Below are 18,766 nucleotides of genomic sequence, written 5' to 3'. Positions count from 1 at the left end.
TTCCGGAGGAGCTCTATGTGGATAAGGTCAAAGATACTGTCTCTCAGCTCAAAGACAATTCTTTCACAGTCCGTGAACTCTCTGCCCCATTGGAGCAGTCCTCCCAATATTGGTTAAAGTCTGGACAGTCTACTTAAAGATAGCTTTACCCACAGCAATTTTTTCAGCAATGTTATCCCAGACAAAGGTACCAAAAACTATACCAGACCAAACCAAACCTTCTGTTCCAGAATACACAACAGTATGTGCAGAAACAAAGACCATGAGAATACAAGGAGCCTGTATAATCAGTTGTAGCTCTTGTCAAGGCTAATTCATTGTTCTGATGACCAACCTGTGGAGGCAGGCTCCTTTTTTTGAGGAGGCTTAGAGACAGATAACGTCAGATCAGTAGGTTCTCAGTATCGATACCACACTGAGAACCCCACTGAGAACCCACACTTCCTCACACTGCCATCCTCTTGAGGTCCACCACCTTCAAAGAAATTTCCAATAAAAAATATTCCTATCCTTTCCTCAGAACTTGATTTCCTCATTCAAAACAGAGCATTTGAAGAAGTTCCTCTTTTCCAAATGAGGAGTGCCCATGTCTGTTTTATAATTCCCACCTTAAGAAATTCTCTTATCCCTTATTTGTCCTGTTTGTCTGTCTTGATTAGTTTGTAAGCTCTATCAAGCAGGGACCATCTCTTACATGTTCAGTGTACAGTGCTGCATACATCTAGTAGCGCTATAGAAATGATAAGTAGTAGTAGTTTTACTCAAATTTTTTCTCATCCCCAAGGGGTTTGAGGGTCCACAACCCATCCTAGACCTTAAATCTTCACATCAAAAGTGAACTCCCTAGCCATGATACTGACCCTGCTAGAAAAAAGACAGTTGGCCACCGTGGATTTAAACAGTGCCTATACCCACATTCCCATTCACCCTCAACATTGGCAGTTGTTGCACTTTGTTTCTCCATCATCCTTATCAGAATAAAATCCTTCCCTTTGGCTTTTATTCCGTGCGCAGGGTATTTACCTGCAGAGGAATTCTATAAATGTTACTCGAGCTGGTTAGCAGCAATAATTGAGTGCTAACAGTTATTGGCGTTAATTGGCAGTAATTTGGATTTATGCACACCTCTGGCTAAGGGCTATTTTATAAAGATGCGTGCACAGATTATTTAGCTCATATCTGAAAAGGGGCATGGCCATGGGAGGAGCATGGGTTGGTCATGGGTGTTCATTAAAAATGCACATAATATTATAGAATTCTGGGGATCTGTGCCTAATTTAGGAACAGGGATTTACATCAGGGTTCAGTTGCTGTAAATCCTTGCACCTAAAAGTTGAACCTGGATCCTGCAATGCACTATTCTATAAATGGCGCTCAACTTGGGGGGGGGGGGGGACTTCATGTTCCCATATCTCAATGATTGGCTACTCGCCGCACCTTTGAAAGAGCAAGTTCAAATCACAATAAAAAAAACCCTACAATTTCTTTTCTTAAATACTGGGTCTCTTCATAAACAGAGAGAAGTCCAGATGGCAAACAACACAATTGGTAGTCTTTATAGGAGCATTTTTAGACCCTGAAAGAGCCAAGTCTTACTTACCAAACAACAGAATTCAGGTTATAGTTCAACTTGTGCAGCAGTTTCAGCTTATTCAAATCACGTCATCCAGAAACATTCTCAAGCTCTTGGGCCATTCCATTTGCCATACTCCACATGTGTGCACTCTAGTGACACCTGAAACTCTATTGGGATCAGAAGTCACTATCTCTTTCTACATGAATCCTATTGTCAATGACACATGAAATCGACTCTTCTGTAATGGTCTCATCAGAACAATCTATCCAGCAGTTATCCATTTTACCCTCCACATCCAAATATTATCTTAATGATTGACGCTTCTCCAGTTGAATAGGGAGCTCACATTATAGCTCACATTACACAGTTTAGAACTCAGGGCTTCTGATTCCAAATGGAGAGATCTCTTCACATCAAGCAGCCAGAAATTTGAGCAATTTTTATGCAGCTTTTTAAAATTGTTGCTCCCATAAGTTGTGTTGACAGCTACACACGGGCTCTTGCACATCATTATAGTATTTCACAATAGGCTTCACATTTGGCAGAACCTTTAGTATAATACTGGGAACTGTGAGCATCCAGACCAAGACATCTCATTTCCCATCTCAACATTTTATGTAAAATGAGCTTTTACATGTGGTTCTGGCAGGACTAAGTCATTAAATCACCTCTTCTGGAACACTGCATTTTTTATAGCCATCACTTCAGCAAGAAGAGTCAGTGAATTGCAGGCACCGGTATCATATACAGCATATACACAATTTTTCCCAAACAAAGTAAGATCCATCCCAAGTTTCTTCTCCATGTAGTGTCTGTTTCATATCAACAAGTCTATAGTTCTGTCCAAAGCCACAAGCTCATCCAGTATATCATGAGGCACTGATCAGTGACAAAACGGTCTTAATTACACTTATAATCACAGTATGCTGTTTATCTGTTCAGATTTCAGCTGTGATGATTATTTAAAAAGATGAAATTTGGATAGTCACAAGAAAATTCTCACTGCATATTTTGTAACTGCAACAAGAGGCTAGTTACTGTCCATTGCACAATTTCAATGCTGAATAACATGGGCATGTTGGCAGATGGTACACACTGATGACTGTTAGCGTGTGCTAACATTTAGTAAACAGACTCGTTAATCTTTGTACTTTGGCTCAAATACATGTTTCAGCTGTACTACAACAACCCAGGAGTTCACACTCTGCCACTGACTTTGCAACAGTAAAAAAAAAATCTCTTTTATCATGATAACATTATAATCGACCTTTCTGAAAGATCAATGAAACTGGGTAGAATAAAGGCACTGATTTACGTGGATCTCATATGAATGCAACAGAGAAAGTTTTTTGTTCCTCACAAATCAGATTTCCATATTTTCCCCACATACTGAGTTTCTCTTTGTGAAAGGAATCCTGCCCTGTATCTTAACTCACATGCTGGTTTTCCTATTTTAAATCTCTGTGCCTCTTGTGTAATAATGAAGCTATTTGTCTGATTAGAACCTGCTAGGAGCATTAAAAATTCCAGTTTGGTAATCAAGATATTATGTAATAAACTTGACTGAAATGAAGGCATTTACATGGTGTTATTTAGTGTACGTGTGATGATATACATATGAACAGCTGAGCAATGCTTGATACTAAGAATGAGTTGCAATTCCTAACCAGATTCTAGTTCACAAACAGATGTACTTTATGGCTTTGATGTTGGATTCTAGCTATTTTTGTTTAACAAAATAATTTGAATGAATGAAAGACTGTAAAGCTGAAAATTCTTCCCTTGTGGTTGCAGAACAGTCCTCTGGTTTTAACCTGGATTTTGAAGTCTCAGGGATCTATGGCTATGTCTTGCTTGAAAATGTTCTCCCATCACTGAGTGCCATCTCCTGTACATTCTGGATGAGGTCCTCTGACACCACCAACTATGGAACGCCAGTTTCTTATGCGGTAGAGAATGGAAATGACAATGCATTTCTCCTTACAGACTACAATGGGTAAGCCAGACAGCAGTATTAGCCTCTCACAGACTACTGATGAGTTTGGTTATTGGTGATTATTTGAGACCCAGTTTGAAATATTTTGCTAGTGGATGAAAGGGTCCTGTAGTTATCTATGTAGTACAGAGATTAGGGATTAAAATTGTAAAAATGAATGATCACATTTGAGCTATGGCATGCATTTATTTAGAATATAATATATGATGAGCCAGAACGTGATTAGCACATGGTGAAAAAAATTAGTACCTGCAGGTAACTCCAGTTTTTGCTACTGTACCACTATTGTACCATGATATGTTCTTAAAATGTTTATCTACCTTTTTGCCAGCATAAAGTGCACTTCCTCCCAGAGGCTAGTGCACTGCTACATAAAAGCAACTCTTTCAGCCTGGGCTTCAAACAGCTTTCATTTCAAAATATCTCTTTCCCAAAAATATGCAGGAAAGAACCACCAAAAATAAAGTGTAGACGTACTAACTTAGAATAATTTATTTTCTTTTAATGTTTGTGGACTTAGGTTTTTCATTTTTTCTCTTTGAAAAATCCATGAATATTTCCTTGTTCAGATGCATGGGAAATTCCGCAGATGGGCACCTCCATTTAGGCGCCCCAAGGACTCATGGTGGACGCCAATTCTATTACAGAATACCAGCATAACCCGGTACCAACATGCCTAACATTTACGCCCCTGCAGTTACACCAGTCAAAGACTTGGCACAACTGCAAGCATGTATATGTGCCAGGAATACATGTAACTTACAGTAAGTTGTGTGTAAGTGGGAGCCCTGCCCATACTGTACCCATGCTATGCCACTTAAACTGTATTCTGTAACTGTACAGGTGCCTTGCTGTCATTTTTGTGCATAAGTGCTAGTCTCCCAATCATTTACACATGCAAGAGATATGTAAATGCAGACGTTTAGAATTGCCCTTTTGGAGACTTTTTTTTTTAATTTAAAGAAGTATGGCATGCAACTGAAGTCTAGTCAGGAGTGGACCTTTGGCTCTTCAGTCTTTCTATGTTCAAAAAAAAAGATTTTGAAAAAAGCCATGTTTTTATAAAGGATAAGGTTAATGTGATTGCCTTCTTGCGCTGCTGTCTCCTTGTGCAGCTGGGTCCTTTATGTGAATGGGAAGGAGAGGATAACGGATTGTCCCTCTGTGAATGACGGAAAGTGGCATCACATTGCAGTCACGTGGACAAGCGCTGATGGTGCTTGGAGAGTGTACATTGATGGGAAACTATCTGATGGTGGCACAGGCCTCTCTGTAGGATCAAGTATTCCTGGTAATGTAGAGCTGTTTTCCAATTATACATTTTACTTTTTTTGCCATTCCTCTTATCCACTTCAAAGCGGTTTACAATAAAAATAACAGCAGTACTAAAATAGATGTGGCACAACAGAGAGAGAGATTATAACACACACAAAAGGTAGTAAGCGTTAAAATTGTTTGTGAAGATGTAATAGAAAGAAATAGAAACAGATAGGAGAAAGATATAACGTGTAGCTCATTTATCAAAGAGAGACTTGGGTGTACCATGGCTAAATTACAGATGGTTCAATTCAGGCTGAAATGTCTGCGCAAACAGCCATGATTTCAGACCAAATTTAAATTTGCCCAGATTGACCTTGGACCTTGCAAGCCAAAAGAATGGGATGCATTTACCAGGAGAGAGATCTCAGGGTGATTGTGTCTGATGATCTCAACAGATTGGACCCATGTACTAAAGTGTGTTAGATTTTTGCAGCTACTGTGACTTAACACAGAAAATTGATGCACGGTAACTGCAGATCTAACAGAACAGTTATTGGAGGTGTGCCTATCATTTTCCATTGCAGGTCATGCGTTAACATTTGCATTAGCGTTCGGTACTCAGGTTACAGTTATTACAGAAGCAATTAGCATCTGTAGAAGTAACAGTATGCAATATGCGCCATGTATTAACTGTAAATTGCCTTCTATGCCCATGCCCAATCCTTGCCTTGCCTAGTTACTGCCCCCAACACCATATACCCTTAATGCATGGTTTAGAGTGCGGTAACTATCAAAATACCACAAAACCTGTTACTGTGCTTGTGAGGTAGTGGTTACTAAGTGGTGTAGCTACGGGGGCCTGCCCCCCCCCCCCAAAATAGATCAAGTGCCCCTGGTTTGACTGGCGGGGGTCCCCAACTCCTGCCAGCTGAAGTGTTTCTCCAGCGCTGCTCTCCTTACATTGCCTGCTTCTTCCTTCTTCTCATGTGCATGTTCGGTTTTAGTGAAACAGAAAGGGTGATGGATGCCTGAAAGTTTGGTGCCATCAGATTCAATTTAAACATTCTCCCCAACACTTCTCACCACTCTTAAATAAGCAGTACATATGCACAGGTTAGGCCAATTTTAAAATGGAAAGTATGCATCTTGTTCCCATCATATATCTGCTCTTCGTCCCTCAGCTACATAGTAAGCCGTATTCTAGAAAATCTTTAGCATCATATCTATGTTAGTTGAATGTTCTAATGCATGATTATTAGGTGTATCATTAGTATTATGCTAACATTGTATTATATCTCTGGAATTTCAACTCCAGTGCTGTTGTGTATATTTTTGGTATTGTTTCACGGTAGTTCTATTATTAGGTTTCAATTTACTGTTTTCTTTTATTGTATTTATATTTATTCTTGGTTATTTTACTATTGTTATGCTGTTAACAAAATTGTAAATTTTATGTTAAACTGTACCTGCCGCACACTGCCTTGGATGAATCTCTTCATAAAGGTGGTTAATAAATACCACTAAATAAATAAATAATTAAAATATGCTTTCCCTATTAAAATTACTCTATGGGAAGTAGATGCACGCAAATTTGTGGTTCTATTTTAAATGCTGTGGGAGTAATTTTTCAAGGGACTTGTGCATGTAGAACAGAGTTTTACACACTCAAATGGCATCTTAGAAAATTTCCCCAGTTTCCCATCGTATATAACAAAATAGGTGTAGAGAAGTTATAGCACCTACTTTTACTTACTTATATTGCATGCGTTCCTTAGGGGACAGAATAGATGGCGCAAAGATAGGATTGACACTTGTGAATATTACACCTGTCGCATACTTTAGCCTGTGCTAATTTTAAAAGCACATAAGTGTATTTTATTTTTATGTAATAGGTGCAATATATGCTCCTATGTGCTTTTCCTGCCTAGGTGACAGGTTATAAAATAATCCTCCATGTGTATAATTTACAAAATAAGTGCATAATTCTAAACCTTGTCCCTGGCAGTGCCTCCAGTCAGATCAGATACACTAATGTGCATACAGGGTTTTTGCTCATAATTTAAAGAATTTATACCCTAGCTTTAAAAGAAACCATTTATTTGCATAAACACTTTTACTTGCAGAGATGCCTTGTAAAATTACTCCATTAGTAAACATTTTATTATTATTAACATTTGTATAGCACTACCAGACGCAAGCAGCGCTGAACACCTGACACACAGAGAGACAGTCCCTGCTCAATAGAGCTTACAATCTAAAAGTAATACAGACAGACAAGACAATTAGGGGTGAGAGAAGTACTGGGTGAGAAGGAACAAGGAGGAGGGCAATTGAGTAGTGGCTAGGAGAATATTTACTAAGGGGTCCTTTTACTGAGGCGCAGGTTTTGGGCGTGCGCCGATCCATTTTTCAACACGCCTGTAAAAAAGGCCTTTTTGGGTTTTTTGCTGAAAATGGACGTGTGGCAAAATCAAAATTGCCGAGCTTCCATTTTGGGTCTGAGACCTTACCGCCAGCCATTGCCCTAGTGGTAAAGAATCTGGGCGGTAATGACCTACGTGTGTGAAATGCCACTTGGTGTGCGTCCGTTACATGCGCCCGAAAATAAAAAATATTTTTCATACGCACGTATTGAATGCGCGCCAAAAATGAAATTACCGCAAGAGCCATGCGGTAACTCCATTTTGGTGCACGTTGGGCGCATGTTGATGCTTACGCAGCTTAGTGAAAGGGCCCCTAAAAGTTCTATTATAATTGATGAGAGGCCACCTAAACATGGGTTTGATGAAGCTCAGCTGTTATGACTTCCATGTGGTGAACTTCTTTTGTAGTCATGCAAATTATTAAGAGGAAATATAAAATAAAGCCTCATTATACTGTAATTATCTATCAAAGAGACTTGCACTCTCAACTTCATAAAGACTTCATTAAGGGGGTCTTTTACTAAGCCACGGTAGCATTTTAGCTCATGATACAAATCAGCTGGTGGTAAAAGCCGAGACACCTATTAACTCCCAAGGGCGTTTACCGCCAGCTGATTTCTTTCGTGAGCTAAAAACGCTACTGCTGCTTAGTAAAAGACCTCCTAAGCTACAGAAGGTATATTATAGTATACTGCTTCTTTCTTTTGTGTGCAGGTGGTGGTGTATTAGTACTTGCACAGGACCAAGACCAAAGGGGAGAAGGATTTAACCCAGCCGAATCTTTTGTGGGCTCAATTAGCCAGCTCAACATTTGGAATCATACCCTTTCTGATTTAGAGGTAAATATTTTGTTAAAGGTTCAAAGAAGAGCAACCAAAACGATAAAGGGGATGGAACTCCTTTTGTATGACGAAAGGCTAAAGACGTTAGGGCTCTTCAGCTTGGAAACAAGATGGATGAGGGGAGATATGATTGAGGTCTACAAAATCCTGAGTGGTGTAGAACTAGTAGACATAAATCGATTTTTTACTCGTTCCAAAAGTACAAAAACTAGGGGACACTCAATGAAGTTACATAGAAATACTTTTAAAACAAGTAAGAGGAAATATTTTTTTCACTCAATCAACTCTTTTCCAGAGGATGTGGGTTTGAAAAAGGTTTGAACAAGTTCCTGGAGGAAAAGTCCATAGTCTGCTTTGAGACAAACATGGGGAAGCTACTGCTTGCCCGGGGATTATTGCCTTGATTTGGGTTTCTGTTGTGACCTGGCTTGGCCACTGTTGGAAACAGGATACTGGGCTAAGTGGACCATTGGTCTAACCCAGTATGACTACTCTTATTCTTATGTAAGTGCAGTAGAACACACTGCAGATGCTTAAGAAGGTGGCAAAAACACTATTGGAGTGGCCTAGTGGTTAGGGTGGTGGACTTTGGTCCTGAGGAGCTGAGTTCCATTCCCACTTCAGGCACAGGCAGCTCCTTGTGACTCTGGGCAAGTGACGTAACCCTCCATTGCCCCATGTAAGCCGCATTGAGCCTGCCATGAGTGGGAAAGCGCGGGGTACAAATGTAACAAAAAATAAAAAAATTGCAGTGCCTTTAACAGGCCCTATCATATCGCTACATATTTTCCTATTTCCTTAATTTTCTTTCCTGTCTTTCAGAAAAATGAACATAAAATACTCCAATAGAGGTAAATGCATAAGAGGGTATTGATGGTAAAAGAACAAAAAGGCGCCTCTTTTATAAAAGTAACATAGACACCTATGTGCCTTTACAAATATAGGCTCCAAGAACCAGACCCAATAGTATGCCAATTTTCACACAACAGTACTGTAGCTAAAAAGGAATTGTTTTGAGGGAGCAATGGGTAACATGGATGGGCATGCGTTTTCTCTTACCTCCCTCCCTGTCTCGCTCCCCTATCAAACATAACAAAATAACTTAGTTGACAAGGAACCCCCAAGCCTCACCAGCTTGAAGACACCCATGCTTGAAGATATACAAGTATTACTAAAGGAATTTTGTATGTGAGAACTATATTCTGGGATCTGCTCTTTTTTACTCCATCTGTACTACCTGTTGATCTACAGAACCTCTGTTATTTTTTTTTTGTTACATTTGTACCCCGTACTTTCCCACTCATGGCAGGCTCAATGCGGCTTACATGGGGCAATGGAGGGTTAATGGAGACTTGCTCAGAGTCACAAGGAGCTGCCTGAAGTAGGAATCAAACTCAGTTCCTGAGTTCCCCAGGACCAAAGTCCACCACCCTAACTGTCTGATATTTTATATGTGCGTGCGTTTAGCATGGACATATATTTCACCTGCCCCAGAACAGGTGTAGATTTGTATGTGATTGGAGTGTAGCCACACGTGGGCCTGGGCCAACCCCTCTACTTGCCTGAGGTCCCCCTAGAGCTAGCACACCATTTATGTTGATGGCAGGGATCCCTAAACCCCACCAGTTGAAGACATCTGATGTCCACCACCTCCAGTAAGCAAAGCATGGCAGTCAGCAGCAGCATTTTGAGCTGCCAAAAGTGGGATAGCGTGCATGCTCAGTTCTTGCATGATAATGCAGCATGCTTGCAGTGCCAGTTTCGTGACGGAAAGTACTGCTGCACTTTTATGAGTGGGAGATTCTGGGTTTCTTCAAGCTGGCGAGGCTTGAGGGTCCCAGCCAACTAAGGTTTTTTAATTGTTATGTTTGGTTGGGGGCAAGGCATGGAGGGAGGTAAGAGGAAATGCATGCCCACCCAAGTAACAATAAAGGAATTTTGTATGTGAGAACTTTGCTCTGGGATCTGCTCTTTTTTACTCCATTTTTATAAAATATCTACATATCCCATGCCTGTTCCGCCCGCATAGCATCCTTAGGATTTAGCAGGCCTAAACTAAATGGATAATGGTTGCAGCAGTTAGCATCCAATACATATATCCAATGCCACTGACTACACATATGGCAGTGCTGAATATAAGCATTAATTTTAAATGCTATAACCTGTGTTTTGATTAACATTCCTCATATTTTTATATTTGTTTTTATATTTTTTTCTGAATATTTGCTCTTGTTTAAATTTTTGTGTATTTGTGTGTGTGCGCTGTGTCTATATCTTAATTAAACCAGTATCTGTTTTTAATTTTCAGGTGAAATCTCTTGCTACCTCATGCCCAGAAGAACTCAAGAAAGGAAATGTTTTGGCCTGGCCAGATTTCCTGGCTGGGGTTGTTGGAAGAGTGAAGATAGATTCCAAGAGCATATTCTGTTCTGGTTAGACCTTACATTTTTTGCTCTTTATCTCCTTTATTCCTTAAGTACAGAAGTATCGTAAACATGTCCTGTGTTAACCCTCCCTTTTCAAAGCCTTCACCCCCTGCATCACCACTCAGCCCTTCCCTACACATGCAGGTTTACCACCATCACATTCATTTTAAATGTATTTTTGTACAACTTCAGAGCTGGAACTCCGAGTCTCCATTCCTGAAATTCCAGTGTTTTGTAGTAAGAGTTCATCACAACCTCACACTGATTGATGATTTCCTGTTCTGTCATGACAGATGGATGATGAATTCTTATTTTGTTTACTTGTCCTTTGTGATAGCTAGAATTTCTTTTTCCTTATTTTTTTAACCTTCATTTTGGAGGCTCATTTTGCAGCTCTGACTACTGTGATCCACAGAAGCAGTGCTGTTTAAATGTAAAGGTGACACCAACCCCCCCCCCCCCCCCAAACATATGACCCTTTGGCTACATTCTGTAGTAGATGTTTGGAGTTTGTGCTGTGCCTGCTGTAAGATCATAATCGGCTGCAGTGAGTCTGTAGAATAAGAGAACATGTTGGGCATGCTGGAAATCAAAAAAGCTTTCAGATTTGTACAAGAAATTGTACAAGAACGTAACAGCCAAAGAGTCATTGTAGAAGGAAGGTCAGTAAGCTGAGAATAAGACCATTTGCACTGCACAATGTATTTACAATTTGGTTTAGTCAGTCAACAATGTCAAATAATATAGACCCAATTTTCTTGATAAGAGGTAGGAAAGAGGTCTCAAATGTGTTTAACTGGTTCTAAGCATCTCTGCAGCCTCAGATGATGATTCTACTATTATTTTGGTCTTTATCTCTGAGTACCTTACATACATATAGTAACATAGTAGATGGCGGCAGATAAAGACCTGTAGGGTCCATCCAGTCTGTCCAACAAGATAAACTCATTATATGTGATACTTTATATGTATACCTGACCTTGAATTGTTCTTGCCATTTTCAGGGCACAGACCGTAGAAGTCTGCCCAGCACTGGCTTTGCTTCCCAATTCCTGGTATTGCCACCCAATCTCAGCTAAGCTTCTGTGGATCCATTCCTTCTAAATAGGATTCCTTTGTGTTTATCCCAAGCATTTTAAAATTCCTTTAACGTTTTCATCTCCACCACCTCCCGCTGAAGGCTTACCAATCTCTCCCCTCCTATTTTATATCTCTATTTTGGGTTTCTGCACCCTAAGTGCATCACTCTGCACTTCTTGGCATTACATTTTAATTTAGGAACTGTGCACAGCACATTTGAAGAAATGCCATTATGAACCTTTTGCCATAGATTTGTGGTGTCTTTTGAGCCATGGTGGATCTTTTGAGGAAATGCGTACAACATACTTGAGGACAAGTTACATGAACTTTGTGTTACAGCTATTTGGTAGCGTACTTTAGGACGTTTTGGATTTTCACACAGAACTACCTTTGGATTAACGTTTTTATGATCTTCTGAGTTCATTCATGCCCCGGATTTATGGTGTGGTACACAGTGATGTTTGCCTGAATACAGGGACATTTATACAATATTACTAGTGATTGAACTTTGAAAAGGGACATGAAAGGGCTTTTTGTAGTAAAGAAAAATCCGGCTACAGGTAAGTATTATAGGGGTATTTTTGGAATATGATATTCAGTAAAGGTAGTTGCATGAACATGCTTGTTCTGGTGTGGGGGCACCTACTTTGATTTTTACTTTGATTTTGAAAAAATATTTTATGTTTTTGTAAAGATATTTTTATTTTATCATAATTTTTGAAGAACACGTGGAGGGGCATAATTGAACGGGGCGCCCAAGTTTTCATGAGGGCGTCTTCGCAGGACGGCCCCGCAAAGGGGCGTGGAAACCCGTATTATCGAAACAAGATGGGCGTCCATCTTTCATTTCGATAATTCAGTTAGGGACGCCCGAATCTCAACATTAGGTCGACCTTATTGATGGTCGACCTAAATATTGAGATGGTCAACCTTAGAAATGGTCGTCCTTGGTTTTCGGCCATAATGGAAACCAAGGACGCCAATCTCAAAAACGACCAAATCCAAGCCCTTTGGTCGTGGGAGGAGCCAGCATTCGTAGTGCACTGGTCCCCTGACATGCCAGGACACCAACTGGGCACCCTAGGGGGCACTGCAGTGGACTTCAGAAATTGCTCCCAGGTGCATAGCTCCCTTACCTTGGGTGCTGAGCCCTCCAGACTCCCCCCCAAAACCCACTCCCCAGAACTGTACACCACTACCATAGCCCTAAGGGTTGAAGGAGGGCACCTACATGTGGGTACAGTAGGTTTCGGGTGGGTTTTGGAGTGCTCACATTTACCACCACAAGTGTAACAGGTAGGGGGGCATGGACCTGGGTCTGCCTGCCTGAAGTGCACTGCACCCACTAAAACTGCTCCAGGGACCTGCATACTGCTGTCATGGAGCTGGGTATGACATTTGAGACTGGCAAAGAGGCTGGCAAAAAGATTTTTTTTTAGGGTGGGAGGGGGTTGGTGACCACTGGGGGAGTAAGGGGAGGTGATCCCCGATTCCCTTCGGTGGTCATCTGGTCAGTTTGGGCATCTTTTTGAAGCTTGGTCACAAGAAAAAAATGGACCAAGTAAAGTCGGCCAAGTGCTCGTCAGGGACGCCCTTCTTTTTTCCATTATCGGCTGAGGACACCCATCTCTTAATCACGCCCCAGTCCCGCCTTCGCTATGGTGCCGACATGCCCCCGTGAATTTTGGTCGTCCCTGCGACAGAAAGCAGTTGAGGACGGCCAAAATTGGCTTTCGATTATGCCGATTTGGACGACCTTGAGAGAAGGACGCCCATCTCCCAATTTGTGTCAGAAGATGGGCGCCCTTCTCTTTTGAAAATAAGCCTGATGGTGATGTGCTCATCTAAGCTGGTGGATAGTTCCCGTCCTGCCAATTCGTCCTTTATCTTCCAGCTAGACCTTGCCAAAAAACCGTGACTAAGGCCTCCTGGTTCTATCTCAACTCTGCAGCCAGAGTGCGAAAATGGATCGCATAATGGCCCACAGAGAGAGAACCTTGTTGAAGATGCAAAATATCAGTAGCAGCAGAGAACGGACATCCAGGTTCATCAAAGACCAGCCTGAACCTTTGCAGAAGGGCAGGTAAATCCGAAAGAATAGGGTCTTGTTGTTCCCAAAGGGGGGAAACCCACGCCAAAGCTCTTCCAGAAAAAAGGGAAACTATATAGGTGATCTTAATATGACCTGAAGAAACACTCCCAAGCTGCAGTTCAAAGTGCATCTGACATTGATCTTCTACAGGCTTAAGGATTCCCATCAAAGTGTGGGCGATCTGGGATACTGTGAACTGGTCACCCTTCCAGGACCTGGCCAGGGCTGACCTTGCTTTGCTTCCTTCACAAGTGTTCACCAATATCAGGCTTCTTATAAGCAAAGGTTTTATTAGTTGCTATTTAACATCATCTTCATGGCTTATTTCTGCTTTCACTCAAACATTTCTTCTTCAACTTAAACATAGCAAAAAGGCAGTTACTCAGGGTCTTCTAATTAAACCCTTTCCATACTTAAAGCAGTGCCTCAAGCTTTCACAGTTCAAACAGCCAAACCAAAAGCATTTTACTTTTCATTTAAAGACTTTCTCAGCTGGTAGTGCAGCTGTCACCTTTTCAGTAGATAGTTTCAAAAATCCACAGAGTTCAGCCAGCACCTTCAAGGGGATCTTCTTCCTCAAGCTGCCAGGTCCCAACTTCTCCCTTCTCTTTCACTACCCAGGCAGGTATAAGGTGGTTAATTAGCCTCTCCACCCAATCAGACTCTTCCCCCTAATTCCAGACAGGCTCCAGCCCATAACTACCTACACGTGTTTCTAGCTCAGGACTCTCCTTGGTCCTAGCAACCTCCACCTGGACATTCCCCTACTGGCTCACTCTAGTGACTCATCCTGGGCATTTTTCCCATTTCTATGGGAACAGCGCCATCTAGTGGCCTACCCAGGACAGGACAGCCCCTTATTCTTCACAATACGCATCAGTGTGGCAGTCGCTGAGGCAGGAGGTAGAGCTCTAGGTGGTGATGTGCATAAAGCAGATAGCTGAGCACAAACGTCTTGTAAAACACTTGAAAAATGTTGTAACTGAGTTTGTTGGTGCTGTAAGACCTAGACAAGATCTGGAAGTGTGTGTTTGTCAGCAGAACTCATGGCTTTGGCAATCTGTTGCGGTCCAACCAAGTGACAGAGGGGTACAATTTACATCTCAGTTCTGGTGCCAGTTATGTTTGCAAATGGGGGTGACCTTGGACTTCAGCTTATCATTTGCAAGCCAATGGTCAAACTGAAAGAGTTAAATGTTAAAAACCTTCCTTCACTTATTTGTTAACAAGAAACAGAAGGACTGGTCCACCTTGCTGCCTTGGGCAGAGTTTGCGTATATCAACCATATTCACAAATCCTCAGGGACCTCTCCATTCTTTGCCATGTATGGACGTCACCCTCGTATTCCTCTACCACTTCCTGAAAACAAAAAGACTGAGGTACCAGCCTTGTCTCACTCTGTCACCCAGATTCAATCACTATGGAAACAGTTACACCAGCAGCTGCTATCTGCCTCCTTTGCTTACAAGAGAAGGGCAGATTGCATTCAGAGACCAGTTCTGCTATTCCTTCCCAGGCAAGAGGTCTTACTGAGCACCAAGAATCTCCATCTTCGACTCCCTTCACAACGTTTCACTCCTAAATTTATAGGAGCATTCACTATTCAAGAACGCCACGGGCTAGTCACCTATCGCCTTCATCTGTCCTCACTATGAAAATTCCTAATGCATTCCACGTTTCACTGTTGATACCTTTTCTCACTTCTACGTGGCATCCTGCTCAGTCTGTACCTTCTAATCCAGATCTAGAACTGGATCCTGAATATGAAGTTGAAGAAATTCTAGATTCCAAATAGAAGGGGGACCGTCTCTATTACCTGATTGTTTGGAAAGACTATGGGCCTGAAGATAATTCCTGGGTACCCACTAATCAGGTTCATACACCAATGTTACTTAGTGAATTTCTCCAGAGAAGAGGCATTAGGAGGGGGTTACTGTCACACTCCTCACCTGGCAGTGCTTCATGGGGCGCATTGGCAGGTGGATCGGCTAAGGCTGGGTCTTGTTGTCTTCATGGTGGGCCGGGTGGCTTGGAAGGGTTGGTGGCTCAGTGTCCCCACACCCAGTGGGGCGACATTGTGCGGCGCGTGCTGGCGTGTCTTCGGGTTGGGTGAGCACTCTTCTGGGTGTCCTAGAATGGCGGCGTTCCGCTCAGCGTGTTTTGGCTGCAGCTGTACGTCTATCACTCCGCCCCCGATGTCCTTCTTAGCACTTTAAATCTTGGGGTCTCCGGGCTCTCAACGTTTCGGCAACACTTCTCTTGGGAGTGGCATTTCCCAGAGTCTGCTGTGTGTCCTGCCCAAGACCTGAGCCAATGTGTGATCAGTATCTTCTGCTATGTGTCCTGCCTGAGACCCGAGCCAGTGTGTGCCCAAAATCTTCTACTGTGTGCCCTGCCTGAGATCTGAGCCAGTGTGTGACCAGTATCTTCTACTGTGAGTCCTGCCTGAGTCCTGAGCCAGTGTGTGACCAGTATCTTCTACTGTGCTAAGTGTGGGCACATGATTTCTGCAGTGGACCCACACAATTGGTGTATCATGTGCCTTGGGTCAGATCATGACTCATGGACCTGTACAATTGATGTATCATGTGCCTTGGACCAGATCATGACTCCTCTGTTTGTGATCTATTGTTTACAAATGCAGGTGTGACTGGCTCAAATGTAGCATCTTTATGGCTCTTCGAAGGCCGGACCATTGACTTCGGCACTGGTGGCATCGACCTCCATGGCTACTCCACTGGGAGTGCAACGACATCGAGTTAGTCTCCACCTGCCTCAACACCGAGCATTGCTAGCAGGCCCCAGGACTGGTCAGCTTTGGACCCAGCACTGACGAGAACCCATACAGGTTCAGCAGCTTCATCAGCATCAGGGGATTGAGGCTGTACGCTTCAGGGTATGTCCAAGAAGCATAAGCATCGATCTTCCTCGACTTGCAATGCCAGGAGCACTGGGACATTGGTACCTCCATTACCTGAGAAGCGCAGGTGCCAGGAGGAGCGCTGCCTTTCCTTAGAAGAAGTTCCAGTGTGCAAGTTACCAGTTTGGCACCAATTGCTTCTGCCCTGGCTCCCATGCCTTTGCTGATGCCCATTTTCGATGAGCAGTTCTGCAGCATGCTCTTGGAAGAGCTTGTTCAATTGCTGCAGGGGTCTTTCGCTTTGGCATTGAGGGTGTTTGTGCCACTGTCATAACAGCCCCAGACCCTCTCCGAGGCTCCATGGATGCTGATGCCCAAATCTTCAACGCCAGTACCCTGCAGGGCGTCGATGTCCAGGCAGGTAGTACCGCATTTGATATCAAGGGAGGAAGCTTCCATGGATTTTGAGAGTAAGGCTGCCCCTCAAAGCTCCTCATGGTGTGGACATCACTACACCAGAGCAAGGTCAGGACAGACTCATTCACCTGCTCCTGAGTATAGTTAAAAGTCTGATTCGGACCACTCATGTGAGTCAGATAAGGATCCACATTACTTCCCAGAGGAGGAGTCATATGGAATTCTACAGTGGTGGAAATAAGTATTTGATCCCTTGCTGATTTTGTAAGTTTGCCCACTGACAAAGACATGAGCAGCCCATAATTGAAGGGTAGGTTATTGGTAACAGTGAGAGATAGCACATCACAAATTAAATCCGGAAAATCACATTGTGGAAAGTATATGAATTTATTTGCATTCTGCAGAGGGAAATAAGTATTTAATCCCTCTGGCAAACAAGACCTAATACTTGGTGGCAAAACCCTTGTTGGCAAGCACAGCGGTCAGACGTCTTCTGTAGTTGATGATGAGGTTTGCACACATGTCAGGAGGAATTTTGGTCCACTCCTCTTTGCAGATCATCTCTAAATCATTAAGAGTTCTGGGCTGTCGCTTGGCAACTCGCAGCTTCAGCTCCCTCCATAAGTTTTCAATGGGATTAAGGTCTGGTGACTGGCTAGGCCACTCCATGACCCTAATGTGCTTCTTCCTGAGCCACTCCTTTGTTGCCTTGGCTGTATGTTTTGGGTCATTGTCGTGCTGGAAGACCCAGCCACGACCCATTTTTAAGGCCCTGGCGGAGGGAAGGAGGTTGTCACTCAGAATTGTACGGTACATGGCCCCATCCATTCTCCCATTGATGCGGTGAAGTAGTCCTGTGCCCTTAGCAGAGAAACACCCCCAAAACATAACATTTCCACCTCCATGCTTGACAGTGGGGACGGTGTTCTTTGGGTCATAGGCAGCATTTCTCTTCCTCCAAACACGGCGAGTTGAGTTCATGCCAAAGAGCTCAATTTTTGTCTCATCTGACCACAGCACCTTCTCCCAATCACTCTCGGCATCATCCAGGTGTTCACTGGCAAACTTCAGACGGGCCGTCACATGTGCCTTCCGGAGCAGGGGGACCTTGCGGGCACTGCAGGATTGCAATCCGTTATGTCGTAATGTGTTACCAATGGTTTTCGTGGTGACAGTGGTCCCAGCTGCCTTGAGATCATTGACAAGTTCCCCCCTTGTAGTTGTAGGCTGATTTCTAACCTTCCTCATGATCAAGGATACCCCACGAGGTGAGATTTTGCGTGGAGCCCCAGATCTTTGTCGATTGACAGTCATTTTGTACTTCTTCCATTTTCTTACTATGGCACCAACAGTTGTCTCCTTCTCGCCCAGCGTCTTACTGATGGTTTTGTAGCCCATTCCAGCCTTGTGCAGGTGTATGATCTTGTCCCTGACATCCTTAGACAGCTCCTTGCTCTTGGCCATTTTGTAGAGGTTAGAGTCTGACTGATTCACTGAGTCTGTGGACAGGTGTCTTTCATACAGGTGACCATTGCCGACAGCTGTCTGTCATGCAGGTAACGAGTTGATTTGGAGCATCTACCTGGTCTGTAGGGGCCAGATCTCTTACTGGTTGGTGGGGGATCAAATACTTATTTCCCTCTGCAGAATGCAAATAAATTCATATACTTTCCACAATGTGATTTTCCGGATTTAATTTGTGATGTGCTATCTCTCACTGTTACCAATAACCTACCCTTCAATTATGGGCTGCTCATGTCTTTGTCAGTGGGCAAACTTACAAAATCAGCAAG

General features: G+C 42.8%; 1 protein-coding gene across 3 annotated transcripts in view; it reads left to right on the top strand.

The window, feature by feature from the left end:
• The window catches only part of SVEP1 (sushi, von Willebrand factor type A, EGF and pentraxin domain containing 1), a 538,231-nt gene that overhangs the window by 291,603 nt on the left and 227,862 nt on the right, over positions 1-18,766 (top strand). For all 3 annotated transcript variants that reach the window (XM_030193745.1, XM_030193746.1, XM_030193744.1), the window contains exons 26-29: positions 3,371-3,572; positions 4,688-4,863; positions 7,970-8,094; positions 10,406-10,529. In XM_030193745.1, the coding sequence (XP_030049605.1) occupies positions 3,371-3,572; positions 4,688-4,863; positions 7,970-8,094; positions 10,406-10,529 (627 nt within the window). The remainder of the gene's footprint in view (positions 1-3,370; positions 3,573-4,687; positions 4,864-7,969; positions 8,095-10,405; positions 10,530-18,766) is intronic.

This window comes from Microcaecilia unicolor, chromosome 2, assembly GCF_901765095.1.
Source record: "Microcaecilia unicolor chromosome 2, aMicUni1.1, whole genome shotgun sequence".
NCBI lineage: Eukaryota > Metazoa > Chordata > Amphibia > Gymnophiona > Siphonopidae > Microcaecilia > Microcaecilia unicolor.
Note: the sequence above shows the minus strand (reverse complement) of the source record. Positions and strands in the feature narration are given on the sequence as shown.